Source organism: Microtus oregoni, unplaced genomic scaffold (assembly GCF_018167655.1).
Source record: "Microtus oregoni isolate MIOR12 unplaced genomic scaffold, Mior012 000003F_ref0000135, whole genome shotgun sequence".
Classification (NCBI taxonomy): Eukaryota; Metazoa; Chordata; class Mammalia; order Rodentia; family Cricetidae; genus Microtus; species Microtus oregoni.
The window spans coordinates 26,575,685-26,596,880 of record NW_024543062.1 but is presented as its reverse complement, the minus strand read 5'-3'; the positions used below and the strand labels follow the sequence as shown (position 1 = coordinate 26,596,880).

The 21,196-nt window shown below is 48.3% G+C and overlaps 1 protein-coding gene across 1 annotated transcript; it reads left to right on the top strand.

Moving 5' to 3' along the window:
* Window positions 1-9,722: 9,722 nt before the first annotated feature.
* On the top strand, window positions 9,723-20,897 carry Rfc5 (replication factor C subunit 5). The gene is made up of 11 exons (XM_041648109.1): window positions 9,723-9,853; window positions 10,893-10,957; window positions 11,747-11,883; window positions 13,997-14,076; window positions 14,869-14,942; window positions 16,050-16,209; window positions 16,794-16,875; window positions 17,202-17,331; window positions 17,733-17,810; window positions 18,822-18,876; window positions 19,776-20,897. Exons 1-11 carry the CDS (start codon window positions 9,795-9,797, stop codon window positions 19,870-19,872), a joined length of 1,017 nt encoding a protein of 338 aa, XP_041504043.1. The 5' UTR covers window positions 9,723-9,794; the 3' UTR covers window positions 19,873-20,897.
* The last annotated feature ends 299 nt before the right edge of the window (window positions 20,898-21,196 follow it).

Sequence of the window (21,196 nt, the reverse complement as noted above, 5' to 3'; positions counted from 1 at the left end):
GTGAAACAGAGCACAGCTGGGTGATTTGCTTGGGTCCAATGCTGCCTTGGGGTCCATTCTCACCCTACTTGTGGTTTTTAAAGAATTAACACGACCTTGATTTTGCCAAGACGATCATGTTGCCTTCTCTACATTTGAGTACAGCCAGCTCTAACCACTGCAGGCCTCCCTGCTGTTTAAGCAGATGAAGCATTTTGAAATAAGCATATATGGAGGTCTAAGTTCTGTGACTTTCCAATCTGCCACATCACCTCCTCAGCACTCTGGAGTTACGCAATAGGAAATGTTTTCAATGTTGCCCTTTTAGGTGTTAATTTTGCAAAATTAATCCACAATTAGAATTTCAAACCACCTGAGCAACAGAAGAAAATGAGAAGTTATGCATCAAAACTAGAAACATATAATTTATTTAGCATTAAGAAGACAATTAGTTAATCGGCACAGACTGAAGATAACCTGTGATCCTGCTCAGGCCGACGTTTGCCAGACTACGACATCCTGAATTGGTTGTTTTGTCCAATGCTCCTTAATAAACAAAACGTGCCAGGTGGTGGTAGCACACACCTTTAATCCCAGCACTTGGGAGGCAGAGGCAGGAGGATCTCTGTGAGTTCGAGGCCAATCTGATCTACAAAGCGAGTTCCAGGACAGCTAGTATTGTCACACAGAGAAACCCTGTTCTCAAGAAATCAAGCAAAACAAAACACTAAGTCTAAAGCAAAGACTAGCATGCTTCACTGTCTTTCTGCTCTGGAAAGAAATGGCTTTTGTTAAGTTTTGTTAAACTATGTACTTGGAGTAATCTTTAAATTTCAGAACTTTCCCAGAACATTATTGTCCAATAATAATAACAAATGTAACAAATATAGTAAGAAATGGGTGAATTATTAATTTTCCACAGTCTGCCACACCTCTCAGATTTGGAAACCATCTACTTCTACTTGTTTACCCTTTAAATGTTTCTTTCTTTTTTTTAAGGGGCTAGAGAGATGACTCAGAGGTCAAGAGCAGCAGCTGCTCTTGCAGAGGACCCAGGTTCAATTCCCAGCACACGCAGGTGGCTCACAAACATCTGTTACTCCAATTCCAAGGAATCTGATGCCCCATTCTAACCTCCACAGACACAGGCACACACATACGTACATGCAGGCAAAACACTCATGTGCATAAAATAAAAGTAAGTAAATTTTTAAAGTTTTAAAAAGAACTTTCTGGAGCCCATTCCCCATGGTGGGATACCTGCTCAGCCTTGATGCGGGGTGGTGGGTGGGGGCTTGGTCCTGCCTCAAGTTAGTATGCCAGACCTTGTTGACTCCCCAAGGAAGGCCTTACCCCCTCCAAGGAGTGGATGGGGAATGGAAAGGGAGAAAGAGGACGAGAGAAAGGGAGGAAGGGAGGGAGGGAGGGAGGGAGGGAGGGAGGGAGAGCTGGGGTCTGGAATATTGGCCACTGGTAGACTGCCCATGCGCCAGGGATGGCCTGCATCTGTGTACTAGTGGGAGGCACTAGTTGGACTCTGTAAATGGAGGCTTCTCTGTCCCACCCTGTCCCCACAGGCGCTTCTAGATAAAAACAGTCTGGACTATAGTTCAGGCTTATTACTAACTAGCTCTTTCATTTTGAATTGGCCCATTTCTATTAATCTATGTATTGCCACATGGCCACGGCATTACCAGCCTACTGGCAACTTGTTTCTTGGGCAGCTGGCTGGTGTTTTCTGCCCCACCCGCCCCAAACTCTACCCTTCAGTTTGACTTTCCCACCCTGCTTTATTCTGCCTTGCTATAGGCTGAAACAGCTTCTTTATTAACCAATGAGAAGAATGCATATTCAGAGCATACAGAGGAAGTGTTTGTTGTCTCACTGCAGGACTTGATGGGTTAAAAAAAGAAGGCACGAAGTAGGAAGGAAGACGGAGTAAAATACTAAGAGTTGGGTGGAGGGGGTATGGGTAGATATGATCAAAACAGATTAAATACATGTATGAAATCCTGAAAGAAGAAAATTTATATACATATTATATATATGAACTTTCTGGGTTTCTTTGGTGGGGGGGATGAAGTCTTAGCTAGGATTACTATTGCTACAATGAAACAGGATGACCAAAAGCAAGTTGGGAAGGGGAGAGGGAAAGGCTTTATTTGTTTTCTCCATCCACATCATAGTTCATCACTGAAGAAAGTCAGGACAGGAACTCAAACAGGGCAGGAACCTGGAGGCAGGAGCTGATGCAGAGGCCATGGAGGGTGCTGCTCACTGACTTGTTCCCCATCGCTTGCTCAGTCTGCTTTCTTATAGAACCCAGGACCAGCAGCCCAGGGGTGGCACCACCCATAATGGGCTGAGACCTCCCCTTTTAATAACTAATTGAAAAGTGCCCTACTGGCTCACCTACAGTGGATCCTAAAGAGGCATTTTTTTTTTACTCTCGCATGTTTTTTGGGGGGGAGGGGAGAAGGTGGAGTTCAAGACAGGGTTTCTCTGTAGCTTTGGAGCCTGTCCTGAAACTAGCTCTTATAGACCAGGCTGGCCTTGAACTCACAGAGATCCACCTGCCTCTGCCTCCCAAGTGCTGGGATTAAAGGCGTGCGCCACCACCACCCAGTCAGGAGGCATCTTCTCAATTGAGGCTTCCTCCTCTCTAATGGTCAGACTTGGTCTCAAGCTGACATAAAACTACCTGCAGAGAGGGTATCCGCAGGTGTATTTGGCTGTGAGAAGAGAATAGATATCAACGTCACAGGAGCCCTCCTCCAGCGCCAAACTCACTTGCGTGTTTGTTTGTTTTTACATAGGGTCTTTCTACATAGCCCTGGCTGCCCTAGAACTCACAATGTAGACCAGGGTGGCCTTGAGCTCACAGAAATACCCACCTGCCTCAGCCCCCTGAGTTCTGGGACTAAAGGTGTATGCTGCCACGTCCTCCTCTCTCACTGTGAGGCAGGGCTCTCACTGGCACCAGGCCTCCCTCAGCAGGCTAGCCTGGCAGGCCAGCCCCCGGGATCCTCCTGCCTCTGCTTCCCCAGTGCTGAAATTATAAGCACCCACGACCTCACACACTTTTTTTCCACATGGTGCTGGGGATCGAACTCAGATCCTCATGTTTACATGACAAGCACTTTACCAACTAAGCTGCCTCCCCAGTCAGATTTTGAAAGAATACAAAAAGCGTATTTTGACTGTTTCTACTTGAAACACAAAGATCTCTTCACGTTGACTGGAAGCAGCCTTCTTTCTCAGTTTTTGCCGCTTACTCATGCTTTAGGGAGCACGGTGTGTGTTTAAAGCATACGTCTAAAAGCTCATCTGCTGAACTTTGGTTAAATGCTTCGAAGGAGTGAGTTTAGGGGGATGAGAGGATTGGGGGGACATCTCCAGATGGCCATTCTTTGTGTCGTGCTGCCCACTGCATTATGAAGTGCAATGACACGTGGCAGGAATTTGTATCTTTCCATCACTGTGTGTCCTTGTGTGGAGGACATGGCCTTTGACTGATGAAAATCTAGGGACCAGCAAGATACTTTAAAGTTTACGCAAGCCTGACGACCTAAGGTTGAGCCCCAGAACTCACGCTGGAAGGAGAAAACTGACTCCACTCCATGCAGTTATCCTCTGATTTTCACATGTCCAATCACTGTAACATGCATGTGCACACACATACACACAGACACACACATATACACACATACAGACACACACACACATATACCACAGACACAAACACACCCACATACACCCACACCTACATACACACACATAAACACACATAGACAAATACACATACACAGACACACACACATAACTACACACATAGAGACACACACATATACACACATACAGACACACACATAAATACACACACAGACACATATACACACAGACACACATATACCACAGTCATACCCACATACACCCACACACACCTAAATACATACACAGACAGACATACACATATACACACATACAGACACACACATATACACACATACTGACACACACACATAAATACACAAGACACACACATATACACACATACAAACACACACATAAATACACACAGACACACACATATACACACATACAGACACACACATAAATACACACACACAGACACACACATATACACACATACAGACACACACACATAAATACACACACAGACACACACATAAATACACACAGAGATACATACACAGAGACACACAGACATATACATATACACACATACACAGACACACACATAAATACACACAGACACACACACATATACACACATACAGACACACACACATAAATACACACAGACACATACACACACAGACACACACACATATACCACAGACACAGACACACCCACATACACCCACACACACATACACACAGACACACCCACATACAAACACATAAACACACACAAACACACACAGACAAATACACACACACACACTTTGTTTTGTCTTGAGATAATGTCTTACTCTATAACTCCAGAATTCACTATGTAGCCCAGGCTAGCTTCAAACTCACAGCAATCCTCCTGCTTCAGCCTCCCGTGTACTACGCCTGGCTTAAGGTTTATTTTTCTCTTCTTCATACCCTTGGGCCCCAGTGTGAGGAGAAAGGCACCTTGACCATGCTCACTGTGCACACGGTCAGTTTGAGGGGCCCACACCCAACCTTTGTCACCAGTGGCTTTTCATGTTCACAGATCCAAAGCAGCCTGAGACAAGCCAGGCTTCTTAACACCCTTTCTTAATCATAATGACCCCAGAGATTGTAGCCCAAGGCGATGAGGCTGAAATCAAAGTAGGAAGAATAAGGAACGACTCCGAAAAAGGTTTTGTTTTTGTTTTTTGTTTTGTTGTTTTGTTGTTTTTTTTTTAATTCCCCAAGCTGACAGGGTCTTTTATTAGGGTGACAAAATAGCAGGTTGAAAATTAAGGACTGCATTTTCCGGGCAGATTCATCACGAGAGGGAATTTCCCTCTCCCCCAAGCAATTAAGTCTTAGAGTTCTGGGGTATCGGGATTGCCCAACCCAAGGGAGCAGGAAAGCCTCAGAACAGGGGACAACAGCTGAACTGTTAAACCCCCAAAGGGCCCTAGAGGGAAGAGGTGGGAGTGGAGGATGAGAGGGAGAACTCTTCATTCTCCACAGAGCTGTTGAACAGCCAGGAAGGGCAGGACAGGGGGCTAGAGAAGCGTGTCCGTAGCTAGGGTCTTACCAACTGACACGGGCAGGTGATTTGCCCAGAGACCCTATTCACAAACAGATACTGGGCCCCCACGTCTAACAAGCCCCCAGGCGCTGGAGCTCACGTTCTGTCTCCACTTAGCTCTCAGAGGAGTTTAAACTAATTGTGTGGTTTTGGAGCGATGATAAAAGTTCAGGATTGTCACAAGTCTGTCACAAGCTGAGAGAAAAAAAAAATAGAGCTGTCAGTATTCAGAGAGGTGTGTCTGTGTGTGTGTGTGTGTGTGTGTGTGTGTGTGTGGTCTGTGCCTGTGTGTGTGTCTATGCATCTCTGTGTGTTTGTCTGTGTGAATCAGCCTTATGTTACTTTAATGTGACACCTGAGATAATGAATTTACACACAGAAGTTTCTTTGGCTCACAGTCTTACCGGCATCCATCTGTGGTAGGCTGGTACTTCTGCTTTTAAGCCTGTAGTGAGACAGAACATCATGGCTGGAGCACATGGTGGAGAAAGTATTCATTTCATGGTAGACAGGAAGTGAAGAGAGATAGGAAGATTCTGGGTTCCAGTTATCCCCATCAAAGGCACGCCTATCTATGACCTAAAGACCTCCTACCAGGTACCACTTCTGAGACATTCCATCGCCTCTTGATAGTACCAAGCAAACACACAGGCCTTGTGACCCTCATTGTGACCCTGGCAGATCTAAACCAACCGACAAAGGGCACCTCTTTCAACAGGCTGCAGGAAGCACAAATGGACCGATGGCCCTCTTCCAACATTTGGGCCAGTTTCTCTACAGTTTCCTGAACAACTTCAAGGGAAAGAAGGGGAAAACTGGGCTCTCAGTCCCACTGGTCACCTTTGGCCTTGGCCCATGTTCATTCATGGGTGAGAAAGCCTGCATGCATGCATACACTCATACCCACCCTTACACACACACACATACACACACACTCAAAAAGACAAAAACAAAATGAACTTAAACTGTTTTTATCTGTAGCTGCTTGCACCTGAATCCAGGGCCCTGCTAAATGACAACGTGGCAGGCCAGAAAGTGCTCCCTGCTATGGGTTGAGGCATGAACTCCCAGAAGTGGTGAGCTCCCCCTGACTTGATTTGCTGGAGGTACTTCGGCCCTTATTTCGAACACAGTTTGTCTCTGCTCTGTCTCCCAGTGGAGTCCTCCAGCCTCCCTACTGATGACACACATGAGACACTATCTCAGGTTTCCTGCTCAAATCTTATACTGGAAACTTGAGCTGAGCGCAATGGCTTGTGCCTTTACTTCCAGTATTTGAAGGGCTGAAGCAGGGGCATTGCCTTGAGTCTAAAGCCAGCTGTGCTACATCACCTAAAAGGAAGAGAGGAAGGGAAGGTGGCAGTGTGTGTGTGGGGGGAGCAACAACACTTTTGTTGGGGGGAGGTTTAAAGCCTCCCCGGTACTCTTTAAAAACCATTTTACTGTGTGTGTTTGTGTGTGTGTGTGTGTGTGTGTGTGTGTGTGTGTGTGTGTGTGTGTACAGGTAAGTGTAGGTGCCCTTAGAGGCCAGAAGAGGGCGCCAGATCCACAGTTGGAGTTACAGTTGGTTGTGAGCCACCTGAGATGGGTACTGGGAACTGAACTCCACTCTTCTGCTGGATCGGTAGGAACTCACATCCTTGCAGCCCATGCCCAAGTAGTTTTAATCCTGAACCATCCATACCCATTTTTCAGATGCCAGTATTGAGATCAAAAGCCATGCTAAGTAGCTTACCAACAGGACTCTATCTTCAGATAATGGCCAAAGTGGAAATATGCAGCCTCCTCATGTACACACAGAGCATTAATAGAATATCTCAGTTTTTACACAATGTCCCAGTAAGTACTGCTAAGTCAGACTTGATGGGGCGGGGCACTGGTTGGGACTAAATTCTTAAGTTAGATCCAATACATCTGACCAAACAAGATGGAATTACCATACCAGGACACATGTCATCAAATGGAACTCTAAGATGAACCTGTTTTCAAAAAACAGACAATATGGGAACAGGTGTCCAAACGGGCCCAGCTGACTGAAGTAGGCACAGTAAGAATGTCCTGTCACTTTAATCATTTATATTATTCTATGTTCTGTGAGTATAGTGAAATACCCGAGTCATGTGTGACGCAAAAAGGTTTATTTAGCTCACAGTTTTTGAAGCTAAGAATCCATAATTGGACTGGGCATGGTGGCACATACCTTTAATCCCAGCACTCGGGAGGCAGAGGCAGGTGGATCTCTGTGAGTGTGAGGCCAGCCTGGTCTACAGAGCAAGTACAGAGCAAGTTCCATGACAGCCAGAGCTGTTACACACACACACAAAAAAAAACTCATCTCAAAATAATAATTAATAATAATAATAATAATGAGTCTATAATTGGTGCCATCCATTGGATGAGGACAAATGGGGATGGCATCACAGTGGCAGAAAAAGCCAGAGATAATCAGAAGTCTGAATTCTTTGTCATATCACCACAAAACAATACTTAGTCTCCTGTGCGAGAAGATACCAGCCCTTCGTAGGGAACCACATTTAATAAAGATGGGAAGACCTACCCTAAACGTAGGCAATGCCAGTCCTTGGTCTGGGGTCCAGAACTATAAAAAGGAGAAGGCAGGCCTGGTGGTGGTGGTGCATTTGCCTTTAATCCTAGAGGCAGGTGGATCTCAATGAGTTCAAGGCCAGCCTGGTCTACAAAGCAGGTTCTAAGAGAGCCAAGACTGTCACCCAGAGAAACCCTGTCTCAAAAAAGCAAGGGGAAAAAAGGTGAAAGTAAGTTGTGCGTCAGCGTTCATCTCCTTCTGCCTCTTGACTGCAGATGCAACATGGTCAGCTGCCCCTCTTGCTCACTGCCATGCCTTTTCCACCATTGTGGGACATCACACCCTTAAACTAGGAGCCAAAACAGACACGTCTCTCCCTTCAGACGCTTTTGTATGGTATTTTGTTACAGCAATGACACAGTAATTACCATAGACACAACTGTAAAACAACCACTTGACTCTCTGACCTTTGTGTCTGAAGGGGATATAATGAAGGGCTGACAGTCTGTTGATAGAGGTTTCTGTCCTGCCCGTCCCCCAGCCACTCAGTTCCAAAGAAACACACAGAGGTCTACAGTAATTATGAACTGGTTGACCTATTAGTGCAGGCTTCTTATTAACTTAGTCTTACATCTTAAATTAACCATAATTCTTCTGTGTTAGCCACGTGGCTTGGTACCTTTTAGCAGTGAGGCAATCTCATGTTGCTTCCTCTGCATCTGGGTGATGACTGCAGACTGAGCCTTTCCTGGGATCCAGGCAGGGGTTAGGCTGCAGCAACAGCTGCCCCTGTGTTTGAGGTCTGTCCTTTCTCTCCCCTCCCCGCCCCCGTTGGTGACAGTCGCTATATCTCCCTCCCAGCATTGCTCCCCGACCCCAGCCTTGGGTGCTCCTTGTGTCTTCATCTTGTCCATTGTGACAGTGTCTTCCCAGGAGTTGGGAGACTGGAAGCAGGGAGTTCTAATCAACGGAGTAAACCCTAGGTCAGTTGAGGCTATAGAAACCCTGTCTTAAAATGAAAGCAAGTAACTAATAATAAAGGCTTTATTGTAGATGCTATGCACACTTTTTATGGAAAATTCAGAGCAACAAAAAAGTGAAAGTTGAGCTGTTGAGATGGCCCAGTGGAGAAAGGGACCTGCAGCCAAGTTGCAGATGAACACAGATTAATTTTTTTTTCAAGACAGGGTCTCACCATGTAGCTCTGGCTGTCCTGGAACTCACTCTGTAGACCTTGAACTCAGAGATACGCCTACCTCTGCCTCCCAGGTGCTGAGATTGAAGGCGTGTGCCACCACGTCTGGCTCAAAATAAATTTTAAAGATGAAAATAAAATTGATCTGGAATTCTCTTGATGTAGGGGAAAAGGTATGTGTGTATGTATGTGTATGTTTAGGTATGTGTGAGTGTATGTGTTTATGTGTGTAAGTGTACATGTATCTGAAAGTGGAAATCTATGTATGATGTATGTATGTTTATGTAACTGTATTCCTGTGCATATGTATGTACGTGTATGTGTATGTGAGTGCAAGTGTATGTATTTACATGTATGTGTGTGAGTGTAAATGTATGTGGCTGTTGTGTATACGAATGAATAGATGTATGTTTGCATATGTAACTGTGTTTTCGCGTGTGTATGGCCGTACGCGCGCGCGCGCGTGTTTATGTGTTGTTGGTTATGGAACCCAGGGCGCGGAATTGTTTCTGGCTGTGGAACCTGCTGCTACTTTGCGGCTTGCCCTTGAGCTGGCAGGGTCTGACTCTGACGAGGCCCTCGGTGGCACGGGCTGCAGCGCGCGGTCTCCCTGGACCTCCTGCGTGGCTGAGATAGCTGGCTCCTGCTGGAACGGCCAGCTGTAGCGGGGCAGCGGGTCCGCGCCTCGAGTTACCTAGCAACTAGCGCCTTAGCAACAGGGAGGAGGCGGGCGGGAAGGAGGAAGCCGGAAGCGAGAGGCGAAGCCTCGCGAGGGTTGGTTTGCGCGCGGACTCCGAGTGCGGCCAGTCGGTGGCCCGGTCCCGTAGCATCTGTCACTCATGGCGGCGGCGCCTCCGCAGCAGCGGCCGGCCGAGGCCCGGGCCCGGAACTTGCCCTGGTAGGAGCGGCCCCGCATCCTGTTTCCCGCCCTTCTTTCTAGAAGCTTTGCGACCCTTTTCCCTCTCCCGGCCTGCGGCCCGGATCGGCGCTGCAGACACCCGGCCCTGGCGCCGCAGCCTTGCCTGCAGCCGTCCGCTCGCCCGCGTCCACACCAAACAGCCCCGCTACTGGGGCCTGAGCGCAGTTTAGCCATCCTCGGGTTCCTCGAGCATCGCCATTGCGCTTTGATGACCCTAAGAGATCGATCCTGGCTTTCTTTAGAAAGGCTCAGAGACTGGGGGAGTGGGTAGGCTTGGATTCGAACTCAAGTGTCCGAAAGCGCTTGCTTTCTTTTTTCCTTTCATATTACTATTTATTTATTTGCGTAGCAGCACACCTGCGTGGAGAGTAGAGGACAACTTGTAGAACCCGGTTCCTTCCGCCAACGAGGATTCCCTGGATCGAACCCAGGTCCTCAGACTTAGCGTCAAGTGCCATTACTTGCTGAGCCATCTCGGGCTCCAGGGCTTGCATTCTGAACAGTCCCACAGCACCTAGTGATGTTTTAAGCAAGCCTGACCATTCTTTTTACTTTCCTGGTCTATGCCCGAAGAGGAAGAATTATCTTGGGCCACACGTTAAAGTCACAGGACTGGAGTCACAGACTGTGGCATTTTGAGTCTGGCTTCTCGAACTCAAGTTGTCCCATGCTGTAGCATGGCTCGGCCAAATCCTAACTTGCTTGTGGAAATCTGAGTGTGACTTCCTTCGCAAATTCACGTGCCAGTCCAAATTGTTGAGGTTCAGTTCTGTTGACTTGGAGGCCTCCTGTGGGGATGGGGCAACAGGGAGCTCCTGCCCACTGTGGGATGTTCACCAGAAGCCACTACCACCCACTGCCCACGTCTTACAGCTAATGGCCTGACAAATGTCCCCTGGGGGACAGACCCCACCACTGGTTGTGAGAGCTATTGGCTGTGTTGGGATGTGAAGGGGCTTGTTTGCGTGTGACAGAACGTGGCTGTATATGCCGTGACTCGTGCTGAATCCTGTTCCAGGGTTGAAAAGTACCGGCCACAGACCCTAGGCGATCTCATTTCTCATCAGGACGTTCTGAGTACCAGTGAGTATCCCTGTCAGTAGCTCTTGTCCTTGTGGGAGGGCTTGGTTACATCTGGTGATGATGCTGTCTTCCCTGGGTGACAGTGTAAAGGATGACCTGGACTTTATAGGAAGGGGTGTGTTCATTCCTTTTCCATATGTGCACCAAAATACCTACAAGGACAAAATGTGAAAGGTGGATTTATTTTTATTGTTTAGGTATTTTGTTTGCACATTTATGTCTGTGCACCATGTGTGCCTGGTGCCTCCAGAGGCCAGAAGAGGTAACTGGGTCCTCTGGAAGGCAACTGTGAGCCATTGTGGGTGCTAGGAGCCAAACCCTGTCCTTTGTAAGGACAGCAAGCCCTCACTTGACTGCTGAACCATCTTTCCAATTCCCCACCCCCTAAGAAGACAATTTAGAGGAGGGAAGATCGATTTTCCTTCATGGGTTCAGAGGTTTTGGCCCACAGTCTCTAGATCCATTAACTATAGGCCCTTGGTGAGCACAACTTCATGGCCTGGGGAGCACTGATCTCTCCATGGTAAACAGGAAGTAGAGAGCTAGGAAAGGGGTCAGGTACGAACCTCAAAGGCATGTCTCCAGTGACCTGCTTCCTCCAACGAGGCTGTGCCTCTCACTTTTCTAGAACATCCCAAGGTAGCTAGTGTAAGTCCACAGAAGACACAGCCAAACCATGATGTGACTTCCGGACTTACCCTCCCCACATCTGCCTCTGACTGGGACTGGAGGACTTCCGTGAATGTGAGGGTCCCAGGGACTGACGGTGTCTCCTTCCTCCTGCCTCAGTTCAGAAGTTCATCAGTGAAGACCGCCTGCCACACCTGCTTCTCTATGGCCCTCCGGGGACAGGAAAGACGTCCACCATCCTGGCCTGTGCCAAGCAGCTGTACAAAGATAAGGAATTTGGCTCCATGGTCTTGGAGGTGAACAGGACAGTCTCGCTCTAGAGGGAGTTCAGGCTCTTACTTTTAGTTCTGCTACTTCTCTTTTCCTCCCTGGCCTTCCGGGTCCTGGTTGGGGTGGTGTTAAATGGGGATGCTGTTTGAACCCCCTAGGGAGTTAACACTGGGCAGCCTCCACTTCCTGCAGGGCCCAACTCAGAAGTCATGCCCTCCCCACAGCCTGCTTGACCTGCTCATAGCTCTTGTTGAACCCCCTTCAGATTTAGAGGTGGTAATGACAGCCTCTGTACAGCAGTGGTTTTCAACCTTCCTAATGCTGCAACGTTAATGCAGTTCTTCCTGCTGTGGGGAACCCCAGCCATAAAATGATTTTCATTGCTACTTCATAACTGTAATTTTGCTAGTTGTGAATTGTAACGTAAATATTTGTGTTTTCCATTGGCCTTAGGTGACATCTGTGAAAGGGTCCATTAGATAGATGCCCCTCTACAAGGGGTCACGACCTACAGGTTGAGAACCATTGCTTTAGCCTCACAAACACCTTTGAAATGTCCTTTTCTTCATCTGGATCTTCTTAGATTACTGCACGGAGATATGCCACCTGAGGCTGGTGGGACCCTGACTGATAATACCCTTAGGTTATAAAAATCTAAATGTTGTGTTTGAAAGAAAAGCATTTGAAGGACTAGGGATGTAGTTCCGCTGTTAGAGTACCTGCCACCATACCTGCAGGCCTGGGTTGGATCTGAGCATAGAATAACAGATGCACACCTATAATCCCAGCACTCGGGAAGTGGAGGCAGGAGGATCAGACGTTCATGGTCATCTTAGGCTATGTGAGCTCAAGACCAACTTGAAGACAAAAGACCCTCACTCAAATAAAAGTGTTTGACTTACACAGTAGACATGAGGCTCAGCCCTAGCTGTTCGGTGTTCTTGCTTTAGCTTATTCCACACCTGATGGCCTCCAGGGGGTAAGAACTAAAATTAGCATCATTTTCTCATGGTAGAGGATCACCAGGCCCGGTGTTTATTCCATAAGTTTATGTGGGTGTGGTGCAGTGAGGTTGAATACAGGGGATTCATTCTGAACGATGGTATCTTAGCTGTCATTAGGTCTGGAGAACTAGCTGGCACTACTGGAGTATCTTAGCTGTCAGATCTAGAGAACTAGCTGGCACTAGTGGAGTATCTTAGCTGTCATTGGATCTAGAGAACTAGCTGGCACTAGTGGAGTATCTTAGCTGTCATTGGATCTAGAGAACTAGCTGGCACTACTGGAGTATCTTAGCTGTCATTGGATCTAGAGAACTAGCTGGCACTACTGGAGTATCTTAGCTGTCAGATCTAGAGAACTAGCTGGCACTAGTGGAGTATCTTAGCTGTCATTGGATCTAGAGAACTAGCTGGCACTAGTGGAGTATCTTAACTGTCAGATCTAGAGAAATAGCTGGCACTACTGGAGTATCTTGGCTGTCATTAGGTCTGGAGAACTAGCTGGCACTACTGGAGTATCTTAACTGTCAGATCTAGAGAACTAGCTGGCACTAGTGGAGTATCTTAGCTGTCATTGGATCTAGAGAACTAGCTGGCACTAGTGGAGTATCTTAGCTGTCATTGGATCTAGAGAACTAGCTGGCACTACTGGAGTATCTTAGCTGTCATTGGATCTAGAGAACTAGCTGGCACTACTGGAGTATCTTAGCTGTCATTGGATCTAGAGAACTAGCTGGCACTACTGGAGTATCTTAGCTGTCATTGGATCTCGAGAACTAGCTGGCACTACTGGAGTATCTTAGCTGTCAGATCTAGAGAACTAGCTGGCACTAGTGGAGTATCTTAGCTGTCATTGGATTTAGAGAGCTAGCTGGCACTACTGGAGTATCTTAGCTGTCATTGGATCTAGAGAACTAGCTGGCACTACTGGAGTATCTTAGCTGTCAGATCTAGAGAACCAGCTGGCACTACTGGAGTATCTTGGCTGTCATTGGATCTAGAGAACTAGCTGGCACTAGTGGAGTATCTTAGCTGTCAGATCTCGAGAACCAGCTGGCACTACTGGGGTGCCGAGAAGACAGGACTTTATAGCTGGCATAGGGTGTGATTCTCACTGCAGCCTCTCTTCCGAGTGTAGCTGAATGCTTCCGATGACCGAGGAATAGATATCGTTCGGGGGCCAATCCTCAGCTTTGCCAGCACAAGGACAATCTTCAAGTAAGAATTCTATGTGTTTCTCTCCCTTGAGGTCTCAGCACATGAAGTCAGGACATAAGCCTCACTGTTTGGTCTTCCCTTTGACCAGTGTCTAAAGGGAAGAAGGAATGTCTTAGTTAGAAGTGAACAGACAAGTCAAGGATGGTCCAGGAGATGTGGGGGTGCTAGGGCAGGGTACTGCCTGAACCTACATCAGAAGCAACCCTTGCGAACATCAGCTCATGTGGTCATTAACTGGGCAAGACTGGAAGAGCTGGTCTGAATTTAAACAGGGATAATTGAGGTCAGGAAGGATGACTGGCATAGTGGTCAAAATAAGAAAAGGAAGGGACTGTTAAGATGGCTCAGTGGGTTAAAATATTTGCCACCAAGCCTGATGACAAGTTCCATCCCTGGGACCCACATGGTAAAAGGAGAAAACTGACTTCCATGGGTCATCCTGTGACCTTCTTGTTTGTGCTGTGGCACTCGGTGCGTGTGCACACACACAGTGTAATAAATGGGCTTGGGTGTGTGTAGCTGCTTGGCCTACTACTCATGGCCCTGGGTTCCAGCCCCACAAACAAGCAGCAGGCAAAAGAATACTATGAACAATGAAGGACGATTCAAGAAGAAATTAGCCCTCACTTCTGGCTATGAGTGAAGGCATGACAGGCGTGAACACGGGTGTCAGCCTTCCTCAAGGTCTTTTCTCAGACTAGATGGTCTTGAGGTACCCAGGTGTGAAGATGTAGGCTTGGCCTGGGTGTGGGAGGGAGCTAAGGAAACCTCAGCATGTGTTTGTTCTCCTAGGAAAGGATTTAAGCTTGTGATCCTGGATGAAGCTGATGCCATGACTCAAGATGCCCAGAATGCCTTGAGACGAGGTAAGACTTGCTGCCCCACCTGACATGTTGGCCAGGAGCGTACTGAAAGCCAGGAATTATGGGTGAGATTATTTTCCCCACAGGAGGCACCTCTTAGTCCCGGTGATTCAGACAGGACTGTCCTGTAGCCAGGTCTCCTTCATCACCTGAATATGGCTAGTCCCTGTCATCTCGTCCTCCTTTACTGATGGCTTCTGTTCTAGATTTGGAGTCTGTGTCATTTAGTGGGGATAAGGCTTGATTTCCTAATCTACCGGCAGACCCACCACCGTTGGACAAAAAAAACAAACAGCAGGCAAGACTGTCAGAGTGGCTACAGTGCAGACTGAGCTGTATTTTCCTGTGGAATGGGGCTGGTGCCACTCCTGTTAAAGACCCTTCTGTGAGCAGCTCCCACTAACACTCCCAGGGAATCTGCTGTGAGTGAAGAGCAGCTTCGGGAGCCTGTGGAGATGACACCTGGGAGGGAAGGAACGACAGCACTTATAGCAGAGAGGAGGGCACAGAATTGCTTCTGGTCTTAGAGTGTTGGCATCCTTCCTTCAGCATCTTGTTCTGCCAAGTGACTGTCAGTGTGGGCAGATCTCTGGGGACACTGGGTCCCTGCAGAGTGACACTGGTGTCCTGTGCATCTCTCAGCACTGGCTGTTGCTCCCTGGATGCTCCTAGATTCCAGGCATGGCTGCAGTGAAGTGTGCACAGAGCCATCCCCCTGCCTCAAGAAGGTGACCTTGGCAGCCTTTCAGACGGCATTTTACATGAAGGGATGGGACTCATGTGCTAGGATTGTGGCAGATCATAAGAAGCAGCATTTTGTGCATTTTAATGATGTGTTTGTTAGCTTTGAAAGTGTAGTGGCAGCTGGGGTGGAGACTCAGGGCCAATAATCCTAGCACTCCAGGGGCTGAAACGGGTGGATCGCCTAGAGTTTGAGGCCAGCCTGGACCACAGAGATCTACACAGGAAGGTGGCTGAGCTGGACAGGTTGCTCAACACCCCTTATCACCCTCTGCCCTTGCGGGCAGCTAGCGTCCCCACTCTTACTGTTGTTAAACCTTCTGAACGGTCAGAGTGGACTCTGATGTGAGGTGTTTGGTTATCTCCCAGTGATCGAGAAGTTCACAGAGAACACCAGGTTTTGCCTCATCTGTAACTACCTGTCCAAGATCATCCCTGCCTTGCAGTCAAGGTGCACAAGGTTCCGATTTGGCCCTCTGACGCCTGAACTCATGGTTCCTCGCCTGGAGCATGTAATAGAAGAGGAGAAGTGAGTTGCTTTATAAGAAGGAAGCGGGAGGGTCTTGGGCATTGAGTGGCATGGAGGCAAGTTGGGCAGAGTGCCCAGTCCAAGGGGAAGCCTTGGGGACCACTGGCTACTGTCATTTTCTATGGGCCCTGGACATTCTACCTCATGAGCCCTTTTGATTTTTCTTGACCCCTCACCTGCTTTCCTGAAAGCTGTTCCTGTCATGGGAACTGACTTGCTGGGTCCCTCTTTGGAGATACTGCCTCCTGGCTGAAGGGGAGGTTCTGAGACATCCATTCTGAGCAGTCAGATGCAGGGCTGTGGCCTCTTCTTCCCAGAGAAAGTCGTTCATGGCAGCAGCTTCCTTAGGGCCTTAGTTCACAGTTAAGACTCTGGGTGCGGCATGGCTACTTGCATGCCATGCCCTAAGCACTGTGTCAGCTTCTAGATGCCATAGGTCAGGAAAGTGCTGTCACCACCATTCTGTTGCCTTTTTTTTTTTTTAAAGCTCTAATCATTTGAGGCCATCTTGTTACATGGTTGAGGGTGTTTGTACTCTTGGGGAGGGGGACGACTTTATAACTCCTTTTCCTGTTTCCTTTTAGTGTTGATATAAGTGAAGATGGAATGAAGGCCCTTGTCACTCTGTCCAGTGGGGATATGCGAAGGGCTTTGAACATTCTGCAGGTATGAACCTGCTCCAGGCATATTAAACCATTGCTTTGAATAGCTTTACAAGACAGACAGACAGACAATCCATACATTCATTCAGAAGCCTAGACCTGGTAAGACACACCTTGTCGGGGACCAGTTCTCTGCCTGGGTGTTCTCCTAATGGAGACTCGGAGCTGCTGCAAGAAGCTGGGGGAGGATGCTGACTCTACAGCAAGCAGCAGCATTGGCAGCAGAGAGCGGCTTCCTGTGTAGAGAGTACAGGATCCACGCTGTCCATGACTGTGCCTGTCACTGCTGCAGGGCAGTTGTTGACAGACCCTGGGTCCTCCTGTCTGCAGAGTACCAATATGGCCTTTGGGAAGGTGACAGAAGAGACTGTCTACACCTGCACCGGGCATCCCCTTAAGACAGACATTGCCAACATTCTGGACTGGATGCTAAATCAAGACTTCACCACTGCCTACAGAAGTATCCTTTCTGGTGACTGTTGCCAGGTTCAGGCCTGGGGGGGCCTAGGGGCCCAGGCTGCAGCCATCCAGGTAAAGGGTGTCAGCTGATGGGAAACAGGTGTCCTCAGGTGGAGAGAACCCTTCTCTTCCTGATGGCACTGGCCTGTGAGAGGCTGAAAGGAGGTTCTCCGTCTGCACTGAGATGAAAAGCTGCAGATAACAGGGTGTGGTCTAAGCAGCCACTTGCTCTGCGCTCTAAGAGAAGCCTTATTGAAGATAAAGTGGGACAAATTAGAGTTAGGCCTGCGTGTAGCTCCAAGTGGAGAGGCATCTGTCTGTGCTGGGATGAAAAGCCTCACTTTGAAGTCTCCCTGCAGCATGTTCTGGAATGGCTGCCCATCCCTTAACTGCTCCTCGCAGACATCATGGAGCTGAAGACTCTGAAGGGCTTGGCTCTGCATGACATCCTGACCGAGGTTCACCTGTTTGTGCACAGAGGTAACTGGTGGCCGGGTGTGGAGTGGGGTGGAGGCATAGGTTTGGGGTAGCTCCCAGGGTATGACAGGAGCAGTTCTGAACTGCTGTTAAAGCTTTGTCCAAACCCTTCCTCATCTCTGGGCTGTGGGGTGAGCAGCGAGCTGTACTTCCTCAAAGGAACGTCTTGGCGCAGCAGGAGGATATTTTACTCTTCACCTGTTGTATGTCCGCACTCTAGGGCCCTGCACATGCATGTGGCTCACCTCGGGTCTCCACAGAGCCCAGGACTGTGGCACCCTAAGCTGCTCTCCGGCTCATGAGTTGTATTTCTAGGACCACCTCCCTTGGAGAGGAGATTGTGTAAACAGCAGCGTTTAGGATCTGCTTCCTGTCTGCTGTGCTGGGGTCATCTCAGCTTGGGCCATACCTGGGAGTCAGTCCAGATGATTCAGTCAGCAGGGTGGGGGTAAGGAGAGCCAGGTGCCAGCTTTTCTAAGAAGCTCTCAGGGACCCCCTCCATGTAACGTTTTAGAAGCTTTTCTCCCAGTAGCCTCCTCCAAAGGGAGAGGCTCCATCAAGCAGCCAGTACCGTGTGCTTGTGTGGAACCTGCTGTCAGGTTTGGCTCCAGAACTCAGTATGAGCTTTCTAGTTAACGTGTGGCTCTCACCCACCATGGACAGTGTTGACTTGTCCGTGTTCCAGGTCCCCAAACTGGGATGCAGACTATGCATATGATTCAGTGTTCTGTGCTCTGGTGATACAGGTGATGTGATTAGTCTTCTTAGGCCTGCTAGCCAAGCTCTCTTCCTGAACTACATTCCAGCCTGGATATTTTCATAGCCTCACAACAAACAAACAATCACAAAACAGCTGATAATGACCTACGGGGCCTGTACCATCCTCAGTTTCCTGGTTGGGTGGCTGTCATGGGCCTGAGGCTCGGCCCTGTCAGAAGTCCCATGGGTGATGGCTGTGGTTTTGTGTTTTGTATTAGGAAGTGACACATCTTACTCGTTTTTCTTTTTCCACAGTTGACTTTCCATCTTCAGTTCGGATACATTTACTGACCAAGATGGCAGACATTGAGTGAGTGTTTTCCCAATTTCAATCCTTTGCCTGTCCCCTCTCCTGCTGTAAGCTTTTTAGTTTCAGCTTGTATGGCTTCAGCTTGTATGCTCCTCAGACATGGGCGACCTAGCTTGGGTAGTGTCAAGTGGAATGTGCTGGAGGACAGGGGCTGCCTGCAGAGCATAGCGCACAGGGCAAGCACAGCCCAGTCCAGGGCTAAGCAGAGGGTCACTTCAGTCCTCAGAGCTCTAGCCTTTGGCTCTGCCACAGATCGGATACACAGGCTGTTTGGAGCTGCCCAGCTATCCTCTTATTAAGACATTGGCATACAGGAGCACACTGGAGGAAAAACAAACTCAATTTTCCACTTTGCCCAGTTCAGTAAACACTGTCATTAGTCCCTAGTGACACTGGTAGCTGTCATATAAGTGGACAGCACACTGGGCCTCGATCAAATGCCAGTATCACCAGCTCCAGCAGCTGTCACTGGCGGGTCATTTTCTATCACGGCATTGGGAATGATTTTTGCTTTCGGTGGCTAGGCATTTAAAAGTGACAAGATGAACAGCCAGTGCCCTACTTTGCTGCCCAAACCACAAACCTCCAGCTCCCTTCTGCAAAAGTTGTGTCAGTCTATAACCCCCATCACATGCCCCCTGCCGTCTGCAGGGGTGGAGTGGGTAGAATCCAGAGCCTCCCGGTGCTAGCTTTTCAGTCTGTCCTCAGCAGTGTCAACCAGTTGGTGAGTGACCGAGCATTAGGGTGCTCACTGAGCGACTGTTGGAGGACATGGACAGCACCCCTCTGCAGGGTGGGTTTATCAGCTCTGGCGCCCCCTGGCAAGCCACCGCAGCTTCTCCCACTCACAGGCAGGGCCTAGGTGTACTTTATTCTCAACTTGGGGTTGGTGTCTACAGGTATAGACTTTCCGTTGGTACCAATGAGAAGATACAGCTGAGCTCCCTCATTGCTGCTTTTCAAGTCACCAGAGACCTGATAGTCTCAGAGGCCTAGCCACTCCAAGGCCTGCTGGCCCTGCCTCAGGCCCAACAGTGACAGAGGACTTGCTCACTGGTGAAGTACTGCCCTGGACTACTGATAAAGATGGTCACAGAAGTCTCTCCCCAGGCATTTGGGCAGTGCTATCTGTGGCTTTTTGGAGCAGGACCTACCAAGCAACTTTAATTCGTAACTATCCACACTGCTTGTCTTTTGTAGGGAAAAATAAATCTTTTGGGGGGTGGGGGAAGAAATGCTTTAAATCTTTACTGTCAGTTGCTGAGTTGACAAAATTGGCCTTACCTCAGGTCTGCAGTGTGATGTTCAAATTGAAAAACCCTTCAGGTGTCTTCCAACTTAGGGTCTGCATCCCTGAATTTAAACTTTCTCACTTTTGAATGGGTGCTAGTGGGTTTCTGATCAAAACTGTTTTGTTACAAAGTTTCAAATCAGTCTTTTGCCCAGTGTGGTTACATGCCTATAGCCTCAGGACTCAAGAGGCTGAGGCAGAATTACTAGCCAATTGTAGGCCAACCTGCTGAGATAAACCCTATCAGAAACAAAACAACTGTCTTTTTCTTTTTCTGAAGGCTTCCCAGCAGGTTCCAAATTCTCTTGTGACAGTCGCAGAGAAACTGTAAAAATACAGCTAGTCTTCAGACTGCTTTTCTGGGCCAGTGACTGTCCCCGCCTGCAGGGCCGGGCTGCACTTAGACCAGTCCTCCACAATAGGAGTGGTGCCTGCTCGGTGCCCTGTGCCTGCTGTCTCCTTGGAGGCTATTCCTAATAAAGCTGTTCTGTCAGGCTTCTGTACAAGGTAGAAAAGTGTGTGCATTCCCTTGGGACCAAACTTCCCCTGGGCTAGAGAGGAGCTGTGCTCCCCACTCACAGGGAGTGCACCTGGTGTGACATGACCCACCTGCTGTTTACCGGCTTAGCTGTGTGAGGTGGAGGCATTTTCAGCACCGTGGACCCTGAAGTTGAGCATGTGCTGTCTAAAGGAGAGATCTGCTTGTCCATGGAGAGCTTGCTCCCCAAGTCTTCCAGTGGAGTTTGAAGCTGCAGCCAAGTGGTCAGGGCCGGAGGCAATGTCTCAGTCACATGGCTGAACCTGAACTGCCCACTGGAGTCCAACTCTCCCTTTGTGCTTGTTTTAAAAGATTTTTTTTTTTAATGGAAAAAAAGGGACAGAGACAGGTTTTTATTCCCTCTCTTTTCTCCCTTCAATGAAAGCCTCATTTTGCAATGTTTCTCTTCAGATAATAGAGGAAAGTTCTCTATACACACACTGTACAATGTTAACACTGCCTCCATAAAGCATCAATTAAGAAAAGTCCAA